We start from the raw sequence: 13,263 nt of genomic DNA, 5'->3' as shown, positions 1-13,263 counted from the left end.
GGATTTGTAAGTTTGTTTTTCACCAAATTTAATTGCCCTGTATATATGTCACCAGTCTATTTAAACAACAAAAAATGCGATAAAGTCTTCAGTGGTTAATTGTTCTATTTTTGAATTTCTTAGGTGCTTTTGCTTTTCTTGTTGTCTTTTAAATCCATTTATGTCTAATTTATCAAGCAGATAGGTGAGATAAAAGCAGATTATCAGTTTTAATAACCCTAATAAGAAGTTGATTCATTGGAAAAAACATTGGAATTAACACTAAAATACAGAGGTTCATCATCTTCATTTGTGGATTTCAGTTTTTTATTTCTTTCCTTAGTAAAAGTAAGATTTGGCAAAAATTTGATAATGAGTTGGAAAATGAGGGAAGAATCTTTTATTTAGCTAATATAATTGGTATTATGTTTTAGTTATTTAAGTCATTAAATACAATTAGATGTGTTTTAAAACATATATATATAATGTATTATTGGTAAAGAAAATAGCATAAAATGTATTACAAAAACCAGGCATAATTTAATGGACTGAGAGTTTCAAAATGGTCATCTAGGTGATGAAAAACCACAATTTTTACAAGTTACTTTTAGAAATAAGCCTTGTAAATTTTATAAGCAATCCATTTGCTTTTTATAAATTTAATTTGATGAATGTGGCAAGTTCACTTTGAACTGTTTGTCTCTAAAATATTAAATAGTATTTTTTAAAATTAGAAACTTACTTTCAAACTCTAAAGTATGTAGTATATTATTAATATAATTGTAACCCACAACTTTTTATTGTTTATTACACTACTATTCATGTGCTCAAAGGCAATAAAGCAGTTTATAAAATAGACACTGCTGTAGCTCTTAAGCAAATTATACTGGTAGCAGAATAAAAACAGTGCTAGAAATGGATTAAAAGAAATTTATATTATATGCGACTAAAGTATTGTTAACATGCTTCAGGATATTATCTAGGAAAACTTTCCCAACCTAGCAAGGCAGGACAATATTCAACTCCAGATAATACAGAGAACACCACAAAGATATTCCTCAAGAAGACCAACCTCAAGGCACATAATCATCAGATTCACCAGAGAAAATACTAAGGGCAGCCAGAGAGAAAGGTCAGGTTACCCACAAAGGGAAGCCTATCAGACTTAGAGCAGATCTCTCAGCAGAAACCCTACAAGCCAGAAGAGAGTGGTGGCCAATATTCAACATCCTTAAAGAAAAGAACTTTCAACCCAGAATTACACATCCAGCCAAATTAAGCTTCATAAGTGAAGGAAAAATAAAATCTTTTGTGAACAAGCAAGCACTCAGAGATTTCACCAGGCTTGCTTTACAAGAGCTTCTGAAAGAACCAGTACACATAGAAAGGAACAACCAGTATCAGCCTTTCTAAAAAATACCAAAAATACCAAAAAGTAAAGAGCATCAACATAATGAAGAATTTATATCGACTAATGGGCAAAACAGCCAGCTAACATTAAATGGCAGTATTAAACTCACATATATTATTATTAAGTTTCCCAATAATAGTGGGAGACTTCAACATCAATATTAGACAGATCAATGAGACAGAAAATTAACAACGACATCCAGGACTTGAACTCGATCCAGAACAAGTAAACTTAATTAACATTTATACTTCTCTCCACTTTAAATACACAAAATACACACTCTTATCATTACCACATCACACATACTTACAGGTTTAAATGAAATATTGGTTGGCTGCTTGTTATTTTCTTCCATCATTTTTGTGTGTGTGTGTGTCTCCGTTATTAAGCACAGTTACAGGCATACCCATTTTTAGACTGCATTCTAGCCCAGGCAATAAAGCAACACCCCCGTTCTCTCTCCCTCTTTCTCTTCCTCTCTTCTCCTTCATTCTTTTTTAATTCTTTTTTTCTTTCTTTCTTTTTTAAATAAATAAATAAATAAATAAATTAGGTACTTGAAAAAAAAAAAAACAACATTTTTTAAAACCAAAATCTAAGATATTTGGAGATCAGAGGGAAAATTGGAGGGAGTTTCATGTCCAATTCTACAAAAATGAATGGAAACACTTGGAAGGCACATTGATACGTTTTAGGCGGTTAGTACTCTAAGCCTTAGTTGAGGAGAGAAGGCTTATATGCCTGAAATTGAAGAAAAGAATACACTTGTTTGTATTCTTATTTTATTCTCAGAGCAAATCTTAGAAAGTCAGGTCTTAAATGACAAAAATGTTTGGATCTGGGAGATTCAGTTTTGTCTGCTTACTTACTTAGTATTGGGTAAACATTGGCCAGTTCCCTTTTTTCATCAGGTACTGAATTCCTTATTGATATAACAATGTTACATACAGAGTTACGATAACAACTAAACATTCATTTTATATAATTTTCAGTCCACTTGTATATCTGAGGCTTTACCGTATTCTTATTAGGTGTGATACGTCACTGACCTTTCATAGTCAGTTTGGGGCATACCTTAATCCAATCTTTACATTCTCAGTGTTTTTTAAAGTGAGCTCCATCTCATAGATTTGGAAAATACTCCTCTTAAAGATTCACACTGTGCTTTAGTAGAGGTTCACAATTGCAAAACTGATAATAGAGATGTTTTGAAATTCAGAAATCTTTGGATTTTAGAAGGGTATTATGGTGTCTGTTATTAAGTAACATGTCCAGTAGGGCTTAGGTTAAGTAATATTCCCTAGTGGGAATTACTCCTGTAATCAAACACATAGTTGCTACAGAAAAATGTATGAATTAAACTAAATGAAACAAAGACTGTAGAAAACCTTAAGGTGAAGTCAGGTTTTGTTACTGTATAAATTAATTTTGAGACTTTTCGTTTTTAAAACCTTTTGAACTTCTAAGTTGTGAGTAAATTATTCTGAGCCTCTTTATTAAAGACTCTGGAAAGTCTCAAAGAAAAGAAAATACTTAATTTTGTTTAACCTAGTATTTTTTCAAATTTATTTTAACACAGCTTTTTTTTTTTCCCCTAAGCAATAGTTAACAATAACCTGTGTATTCTGTAGGATACAATTTGGGATAAGCTATGTCATCCATGACTTTGTATGAATCTTCACTTAGGGTAGACTATTCTACATGTGGTTAATCTGGTCTATTTTACGTTGAGTGATAGAGGCTCCAATTTTTGGTGGTATCTCCAAATTTAGTAAGCTACCTTATTGTGTTGGCAAGTGATTTTTAGTAGAAGGCACAAGGAGACAATTTGATTGAAAATGATTTGATAATTTTAGCACAGTAGGAAGCAGTTCTGGTAACATTTAAGCAATTTAATCTGTTTTTCAGAATTGGGGTTTCCTTCCTCCTCTTAAAATTTTGAATTCATTTTTACTCATGTAGGCCTGTTCCTTACTCTTGGAAACATTATAGAATAAATAGAAGACATTGGAAACAATAATGTCCATTATCTCATGCTTGATCTTATATTTTTATTCAATCATAGAATAAGAGAAATATGACCTGGTGATTAGAAATTTTCCTTGATGACCTGTTTTCAAAATTTAAACATTTCCGAAAACTTTGTTATTTAAGCAAGACAATCAAGAATAGCTGAGCATAAATTAAAAACTATTTAGGAGTTAAAAAAAAAAAAAGCAAATTCAGCTCCTTTGGTTTTCTTTCACTGTTTTTTCTTATTATAAAATCAGTACATTTTACTTAAATAATATAGAGGCAAGTAAAAAGAATAGCACTTTCCTTATCACCTAGTACATGTTTATTCTTTTATCACTTCCTTAAGGAAGCCTCCCATTATCTTTTGACTAGTTAAAAATTTCCCTGTTGTTTGTGCTTATAGCACCAGACATTTCTTCATAATACTTATAGTTCCATTTACTTCTAGGTTATTTTGATGATTGTCTCTTCTCTGTAACATGCTTAAGGACAGAAGGATTATTTCTGGTTTTGCATCCCTGGCACTTTAGCAGTTTGGCTGATGCATTGTGTGGGAATATAGTGAATAAGTAAAATGAACACATATATATAATATGGTTAACCTAAATGTAACTAAAACTAACTCCGTAATATGTATCTTTCAACATTTTTTCAAAGACTATATATTTTTAATAGGATTTTGTTATACATACCATTTTAACGTCTGCTTTTTCCCTCTGTGTATCAGTATACCATGAACATCTTTGTGCAATAAATAGATCCCTGCAGCATCATTTTAAGTGCTGTCTAAGGTTCTGTTTTGTGTATTTTGCAGTTAATTTAATCAATCTCCTTGTTGGACATTTTGGTTGTTTTCACTAATACACTGCTATAGATTGTGTAGAGCAAGTCGAGTTGGCTAAAATGAATTAGGAATTCTAAGAATTAGGGGACTTTTTATACAATCTGAAGAAACACAAAAATGATTACAGATGCATTTAACAATTACAAAAAGCCTATGGGTTTTAAGATACTTTCAACTAGTTTTGTTTGGAAGATTTTTCCCCCTCAAATAGTCATTTTCCCTCCCTCCCTCCCTCCCTCCTTCCCTCCCTCCCTCCCTCCTTCCCTCCTTCCCTCCTTCCTTCCTTCCTTCCTGCCTTCCTTCTTTCCTTCCCCCTTCCCTCCTTACCTCCTTCCCTCCTTCCCTCCTTACCTCCTTACTTCCTTCCTTCTGAGACAGAGAGATTTATTTACTTGTCCAAGGTCACACAGCTAGTAAGTGGCAGGATTAGGAGAAAGGATCTCGTAAGATAATTAGGATACCATTAAAGAGCTATGAAAAGAAGCTGGCAGGGGTAAGATGAAGGGGTAGATGATAACTTTAAGAAGAGAAAATTCTAAATCTAGGTAAGGATTGATTATATGACTTTTCTTTCACATTGATAAAAGAAAATTCCATTTTGAGAGAGATGTTGCAATAAGTAGCAGAGTTTGGCAACTGATTCAGTATTCTAAGTTAAAGGGTAAAAAGAAATGGGTGTTCAGGAGTTAATGAATTATATGATAGGGTTAAAGAATTACCAGTATGATAAGAAATTTGCTCATAGACAAGGAGAGTAAAAGGAAAATCAAGTTAAGGTCACATTGCTTACTTGAGATAGAACACTCCAGAAATCCCTAGAATATAGTTAACTCAAGACATGCACGTTTAGTAAATAAAAGACAAGTTTAGACTCTAGTTCTGTGACTTTACATCCCAGTCACTTTTCACTGTTTAATAATATAAATGTCCTTGAGTTTTTACTTGTAACAATGATTAATATCTTAGCATTCACTTATTTATTAAGATTCTTAAGATGAAAGCACAGAGAAGGAAGTGAATGTGTTGGGATAATTTTAAAACATGGAAAGGCTAAATCTAGGAAAGCATTGAAGTGCCTTTTTTTTTTTTCTTTTTCTTTTTCTTTCCCCTACTCCTCCCTGAGAGGCAGGATCTTGCTATGTTACCCAGGCTGGCCTCAGACTCTGGGTGCAAGCCATCCTGTCACCTCAGCCTCTCAAGTAGCTGGGAGCACAGGAGAGCTGGGATGACAGGCATGTACCACCACACTTGGCTTAAAGTTGAAGTTTGAGTATGAGTAACCCAGTGGTCTGAGGAGTGAAGACAGGAAATCCAGGTGAAGGAGAGGAGTAAAGATGAGGAATAAGAAACTGAGAAAGGGGAACTGAAAGGGGGATGATAATCACCTTCTTGTGTAAAGAAATGTGCCATTTCTTTTATTTAAAAAAAGGGGGTATTCCCAGATTCTAGAAAACTAGGGTTTTATGCCTTAGTTACAATATAAAATATATCTTTAGTTATAATTTTTCCTCTCAGGTTGGGCACCCTTTTCTTAAGTTGTTGTAAGCATAGGGTTTTAGAAAACTTCATTAGGGTATACTTTTGTAACATTAATTACTAAGGTTTATTATATTAATGTTTCCTTATTTTCCAGGTACAGGTTGACACTTTTGTACATGTCTGTTTTAGACTCAAGAGTGGTATTGAAATTCTGTGTGCATTTTAATTTGACTTCTGACTTCAGCATAATTTTAGGTTTGAGAATTTTATTCTATTTTATATGACCAGGTAACTTAGGGCAGTGGGAGTAAAAGGCCCAGGATATGATCAAGTTGAGTGATAAGGGAATGGAAGCCCACTGGGGGGCGGTATGTAACTTGCCCTGTATATATTTTCTCCTGAAGCAAAAATGGATTACCAGATAAAGGCATGGTTTTGTAGTATCTCATGCTCCATTTTTAAAATAATATTTAATTTTTTTAAAGTGCTGACTTTTTATTGAAGAATACAGGAAAATTTATATTCAAATTGTTTTTTGAGGATATATACAGAAGGTATTAAAAAATAGTAAATGTGTAAATCATCCAACCCTAATCAAAAGGAATACTCTAAATCAAACAGAAGCAGATTACATCCCTTTCAAAAATTTGAAAGAATACAGTATTTTACTGTAAAAAGAGTACAGCTTTGAAGTGAGACAGAACTAATTTCACATATATGCTCCTAGTGCATTTTAGCTACAGGTCCTCCATCAATTTCTTTACCTGTTTATAGCCTGTTTCTTTGCCTGTGAAAAATGAGGTAGTACCTACTTGGCTGTATTATTATAAAGATTAATTAGAATAGCAAGTGCATAGTACCTCACACGGAGCCTGGCACATGCTAGGAATCAAGAAATGTATGATATTTGCGAGGCAGAATTACATAATGGGAGGAGCTTGGACTTCGTAGTTAGAATCCCTGACTGTGGTGCATACTTACTGTGTGACACATAAGTAAGCTAATTAATCTTTTTGATCTTCAGTTATTCCATATTACAGTAGAGTTATTACCTACCTGGGAGGGTTGTATTGAGAATTAAATAAGATAATTTATACAGATCACTTTACTGAACATCTGACACATAGTAGGTTCTCAATAAATGTTAATTATCTTACTACGACTACTAGGTCATGTTGAAACTCTTTGGCAAATTATTTAAATTATTTAAAATCATCATCAATGTTTTCTTCACTATAAAACAGACTTAAGTGGACCCTCAGAATTGTAAACAATTACCTGCATTCCTTTTACTACCCCCCAGACTAGTGGTGACATTTCTGGAAAAAAGTAGGAGTTTAGGAATCACTTCTTAGAACTTATGTGTGCTAAATTCTGTAAATATAAAGTGAATAATGTGATTTCTGTCACCAGTAATTTACAGCATAGTAAGGACAACAAACATAACAGATACTTAATAATACTCTAAGTATTCATTGATTTGTGTACAAAGTAGCGTGCTAGTTTAGAGGACGTATGCATATGAAGAACTGAGATGGAGTACGTAAAAAGAATTTGAAGAAGGTTAAAAGATTTTCTGTTTAGGATTTTCTCACCATAACTTAGCTAAAGGAATAGCTAACATTTATTGATCACCTACCATGTGCCTAGCAGTAGTATAAGCTTTGGGCATGTTGTAACCCATTTAATTCTCACAAAGTAGGTTATATTATTATCCCTGTTTTACAGATGAAGAAACTGCACAAAGAAATGAAGCAGTTTGATCAAGGTCATGGATGTAGCTATTATACATGACCTATAATAGTAGGTGATTGTAGCAGATATTCAAACCCAGGTAGTTTAGTTCTAAAACTCAAGCTTATAACCAGTATATAGCATCCCCTCTAGTTTCTTAATAACATTTAACCATCCTAATGACATGGCAAACTGAAATACCAAGAAACCATCTCAGCTTCTCAATCCATTCAGCTAGAGTAGCTGCTAGAGTTAACTGAGAATTTAGTACCTACATGTAGTGCCTGTGTAACAATAAGATGAAATTCATGGGACTATAAAGGGTGACCTCTGTTGTGCTTATAAATGAATACAAAATCAAATGTTTTAAAAAAAAATTTTAAAGCTAATCAGAGCAGGGCTGGTGGGAAGAGGTTGAGGAAGAATTTTATTTCCTTCAAATTAGTGTTTTTAAAAAACTTTCCCATATGGTAAGTCAGCAAGATCATTAGTTTTTTCTTGTGAACTTTAAAAAATGGTAAAGGTAGTGTATAGAGGAAAGTCATCTTGGCATTCAAATTCATGAGTCCCCTTGAGCAATACTTACGGTACTCAGTTTAGAAATCAATTAGTAGCTGTATTATAGCGATACCAAGAATTTAATCACTTCTCCCTCAGTATTGCTTATTTAAGCAGTCCTCCCACTTACGTATCTTTGTAAGAGTTTATTTCTGTTATAAGGCACTGTATAAGCACCGCAGTAAGTAACAATGGTGAATAAAGCAATATATGTTGGGTTATTTTAGTTAATTTTAATTAAAAGCAAATGGCAAATGGCATCAGATCAATACTTAACCAAAATAAGACAGTTAAACCCCTCTGAACCTCAGCAACTCAAAATTTGCAATTCAGTCATACTATACATGGATTTTATTGAGCCAAAAGTTAAAAATTTTATAAATTACATTTCTGTGATGTGATTAAAAAGGAATACAAAAAACACAATTATAAACTGGAATTGTGTCAATTTAGTTGAGTTGACATATTTCTTAGAAGATGATCATATCTGTATAGGAAAATGTTTGGAAATGCGTGTATGCATTTTTTTGGTCAAGTTAAATACAAAAAGTAGATATATTTCAGTGTATACTATGAATTGACTTTCTTTAAGTATAAGAGGTTTATTTTTCCCAATGGTTTCTGATTCCACAAACAACTAGGTACACTTTGAAGGGAGAGGTTTATCTTCTTTTAAAACTTTGGATATTGATACCACCAAGGGCAGTCCATTAGGTGAGTGCAGAGCTAAAGGAATAGAAAAACCTTGTTATCTAAGCTACTAAGGGAATATTTACATCAGGTTGGCTAGAGACTGTAATCTTCAGCTGTAGTTCTTATGTAGGTTCCTGATTGCAGAAGTCATTGTTAAAGGTAAGGTTTTATCCCTTTGTAGTCTCATTTTAAGTGGCAAATGTAGATTTTAATTAAGCAGTAGTAATATGACGTTTTTGCCTGATCTTGCAATAAATTCTGATACTATATAACACATTGGAGATGGTAGTAGTTTGGTTCATATTTTTAAAAACCAGCATTTGTTAATATGTCTGTTACAGGTAGTTAATGTTTGCTTTTACTGTGGCTTGTTTTGATTCATCATTTTTATTTGACTCACTGGCAGCCATCTGTTAGTTACAATTTAACTTTCAAGGCTCTGTGTGATTTGTTTTTTGTTAATGAAGTGCTATTAACAGCATTATGAAGCTTTTCTCTTTTAATCTTGAAAGGAAAAAAGTCCATCTCTAAAAAAGCAATCACAAAGAAGAGGAAAACTGTCACAAAGTCACCTACTGTACCAGAATTTCAGGTAAATGTTTCAACTTTGTCTCAATTTTTAAATTTTTTGTTTCAGTGTTCGTATCATTCCTCGAGAGTTTGGCTGAATTCCAAGAAACTGTAGCACACATACTTGTAATGAAATGTTTCTGACAATGACTTTTCTCCCCACAAGTACAGATGTAGCCAATATTTAATCTACTAGTATTTCACAATATTTTACCTCTATTTTTATCTTTTAATAGTGAAAACCTTCTTTTATATCTTAATCTCTACTGTTTCCTAGAAGCAGTTTAATATATGTTGTATAGTATGTGTGTATATACATATATATTTTATATGCATAAAAGCAAATGTGTGAATGAAACTCTTCCAAAAACAAATCCTAATTTGAAGGTGGTAATATTGCCTAAGTAATTCGTTTTCATTTATTTGGGCACTGTAGAAATAAATGGTAGATTTATTAACTTGGAAAACAAATCTTTCAACTCTTAGCTATATATGATCTTCAGAGAGAATATTAAGTAAAGGTTAATTGAAATGGTCTTTAAACATTTCTGCAAAAGGAAAATAATTATATGTACTGCCATTTGATTAAGAGGTTTTTATTTGTAGCTAGTACTAAGCAGAGAATCTCACCCTAATTAATGCTTTTATTTTCTATTTTATAAAAGATGTATTTTTTTCAATAAATGACACTTTCTTTAAAACATCTTTGTATTCATGTGTCCAGTCAATTTTAAAAGCTTCATAAACTCATACCTAATGGCCAAAAGATAAGTGATGTTAAAATGAATTTGTGAGTCTCAAGTCAAGTAGAGATGAAAATAAAAGGACAATAACTATGAAAATATTGATAATATATAATGAGTTTAATAGATATATCCAAAAATCTGGGAACATTTATTTTCAGTAAAAATTCTGTTTTGGAGAGTGTTCTTAAGGAAGTTACTAACTGGTAAAAATTTAACATTTTAAAATCAACAGTTAAAGAAAATAGACATGTTTTTCTCTTAGGACTTTAGAATATTTTTAATGATATTCTTAGGATGAATTGCAAACATTTCTACAAAATCCTTTTATATATTTTAGAACCTTGGTTCCAGAGTAGTCAATAAAAAAATGCAATTTTACTGTTTACTTAGAGGCCTTTATACCATTTCTTGTAACATATTTTTTTAATGCTTTAGTATTATATTACTATGTTTCCACCAATGTCATACTGTGCTTACTATTTCTGCCACTTTTTTTTTCTCAGTCCTCAAAACATCGGCACAGGGAATATAGATGTTAGATCAAATCTGGCCCATTGTTAATGTTTCCTCTATACCCATCTTATTGAATAGACTTTTCCATGTATTAAGTAGCACAGGCTGCATAGACAGTGTTTTTTAAAATTGCAATGGTATTCATTAGTGAGGTATGAAATCATTTTACTGGATTGTATGACCAGTGTTTCTTTTTTAAGCTAACAAAATTAGAAAATAAATCATCAGCACAATTGTATATAGTAAGTGTGCTACATATAGCAATGTGAATATGTACACTCACATATATTGTTTCATGAAACTTTGGTTTCAGGTGTGTGTGTATATACAAGGACATGCATTGTATAATGTATGTTTGACTATGGATCATGGTCAAAATATTTTGCTACATTGAGCTGTTTAAAATAGTCTTGTTCCTGGTTCTCAAGGTGTCCTAGAGGAAGAGAAAAAAGAGAGAGAGAGACAATAGAGAGTAGTAGTGGTTCTTATGCCTAGTTTACAGTATGAATACCATGGCATTACTCATAGAAAAAATTGGCAACTGTCTCACAGGGAAATAGATCATTTGCTTCAAATATGTACATTAATAAAATAGGAGATAGTATTAGTAGTCACTAATAAACTTTGTTGTTAAATGCAAAACTTAGTTTTGTCTCTCAAAATAATATTATGTAGTGTGTTACTTTATTTGAAAGTCTTCCACATGTAAGAAGAGTATTATGTAATAAAGTGAATATATTCCTGTCTTGAAAGTTCTAGTGATATGATATTTAGCACCTCAGATTCTGCATATTACTTGTTTTGTCCAAGGTGTTTTAAATATCATATTTGTAGTATTAAGCATAAAAATATAGAAATATTTAGCCAGAAGATCTTCATATTATACATTCTAAAATCTCTTACTGCTGAATAATAAACCTGTTTTTGGATAGGTAATAGATCCCTTTTATAAAACCTGACCGATTTGCCAAAGGACTGATCTTCTTTAAATTGACAGAAAGCATGCTTAGATAGAGGTAAATGAAAGTGTTAAATTGTGAAGTTTTTTTTTTTTTTTTAATCCTAATGAATTTTTAAAAATCTTTTAACCTCAGCTACTTTTTTAGTTTGACAGGGTTTTCCCTGACTTTTTTACAACTAGAAGTTGAACTCGCCTCCCTATTTGCTTCAGGAAGAGTCCATGTTTATATATACTTCTAATATCTGTACCCCACTTTTAGAAAGTAATCATCCCACTCCTATTTAAAGCATACACTATGACCATTCAAATGGTGGATTGGATTTGTGGGGTGGGGATGTGTACAGTCGGCCCTTTGTATCTGTGGGTTCTGCATCTGAATTCAACCAACCTTGGACTGAAAATATTTTTTAAATGTGTCTGTACCGAACATGTACTGGTTTTTTTTTTTCTTGTCATTATTCCCTAAACAATATGGTATGACAACTATTTATATCACATGTACATTTGTATTAGATATTATAAGTAATGGAGAGATGGCCTAAAGTATATGAGAGGATGTGTCATATGTAGATACTATACCACTTTATATCAGGGTCTTAAGCATCCTTGGATTTTGGTATCCACAGGGTTCAGAGATGAGTCCTCGAACCAGTCCCCGACAGATACTGAGGGACGACTGTATATTGTAAAGGGGCTAACCAAATGTGTGCCACTTTTTCCTAAGAGTTATGTCAATAGTTCTCAAACTTTAGATAGTATAAAAATAATGTAATACCTTTTTTTAAAATGAAGATTGCTGATTTCATCCTCCAAAGACCTTGATTCAGTGGATGTAGGTGGGTACCAATAATCTGCATAGTTGTTAAACACAAGGGTTCTGCAACCAGGCTACCTCCTGGGGTTTGAATGCCAACTCTACCACTGATTAGCTCTGTAACTCACGGGGTAAGTTATTTAACCTCTCTGTGATTCCAGTTTCTCATTTGTACAGTGGGGTAATAATGGTACCTAGTAGAATTGTTGTGAGGATTGAATGATATGGCTTACTGTTTTAGCCATTTTTACTATGTTTTCAGATAAGCAGATCAGTTGCTTTTGATGAAAACAATTATGAATAGGAAAATCAATTAAAAAGGCATAAAAACATCTTACTGACCCTTAGCACTTTTTCCATTTGCTTAAAACCTTGAAATAAATCCTGGATTTGGTCTTAATGAAAGTGGCACATGATTAAGCCTACAAGAATTTGAAAAGTGGAAAACCAAGTAATAGTATTTGCATCATTATGTTTGACCAGAATGAAAACTTATGCTTATCCCTTCTTCATTGTTATGATGCATTATACATTTAGCATGTAGGGAAAATTGTTGGATTTTTTTTTTTTTTTTTAGTGATAATTGTAGACTATTGGTGATTTAAGCTTTTATGTCAACTTTAACATTTACTTATGGCTTTGTTAAATTGGTGAAATTCTTTTTTCCTTATCTGTTTGATAATAAAAGAAAGACTGTTAGACTGAAAAGTGAATTTCAGTTTTTCTCATAGTTACGTTTTTCTAGAAAGTCTTTTCATTTAACATTTAAGACAGAAATCTAATATGACTTCTCTTTTATACATAATTGTGACAGAAAGTTACAGCAAGTATTTTTAAAACTTAATGTGTCGAGTCTCAGTAACATAAGTTTTAAAAATGATTTAAGAGCCTTAGTTACCATAAATCTGCTTTTCATTGATAACCAAAACAAAACAAAAAAAATCT

General features: G+C 32.2%; 1 protein-coding gene across 3 annotated transcripts in view; it reads left to right on the top strand.

Moving 5' to 3' along the window:
- BRD10 (bromodomain containing 10) overlaps nucleotides 1–13,263 on the top strand; it is an 83,615-nt gene that overhangs the window by 41,893 nt on the left and 28,459 nt on the right. For all 3 annotated transcript variants that reach the window (XM_074394780.1, XM_010338774.3, XM_003928177.4), the window contains exon 4: nucleotides 9,227–9,306. In XM_074394780.1, the coding sequence (XP_074250881.1) occupies nucleotides 9,227–9,306 (80 nt within the window). The remainder of the gene's footprint in view (nucleotides 1–9,226; nucleotides 9,307–13,263) is intronic.

The sequence above is a fragment of the Saimiri boliviensis genome, chromosome 2 (genome assembly GCF_048565385.1).
Source record: "Saimiri boliviensis isolate mSaiBol1 chromosome 2, mSaiBol1.pri, whole genome shotgun sequence".
In the NCBI taxonomy this organism is placed as follows: Eukaryota; Metazoa; Chordata; class Mammalia; order Primates; family Cebidae; genus Saimiri; species Saimiri boliviensis.
Note: the sequence above shows the minus strand (reverse complement) of the source record. Positions and strands in the feature narration are given on the sequence as shown.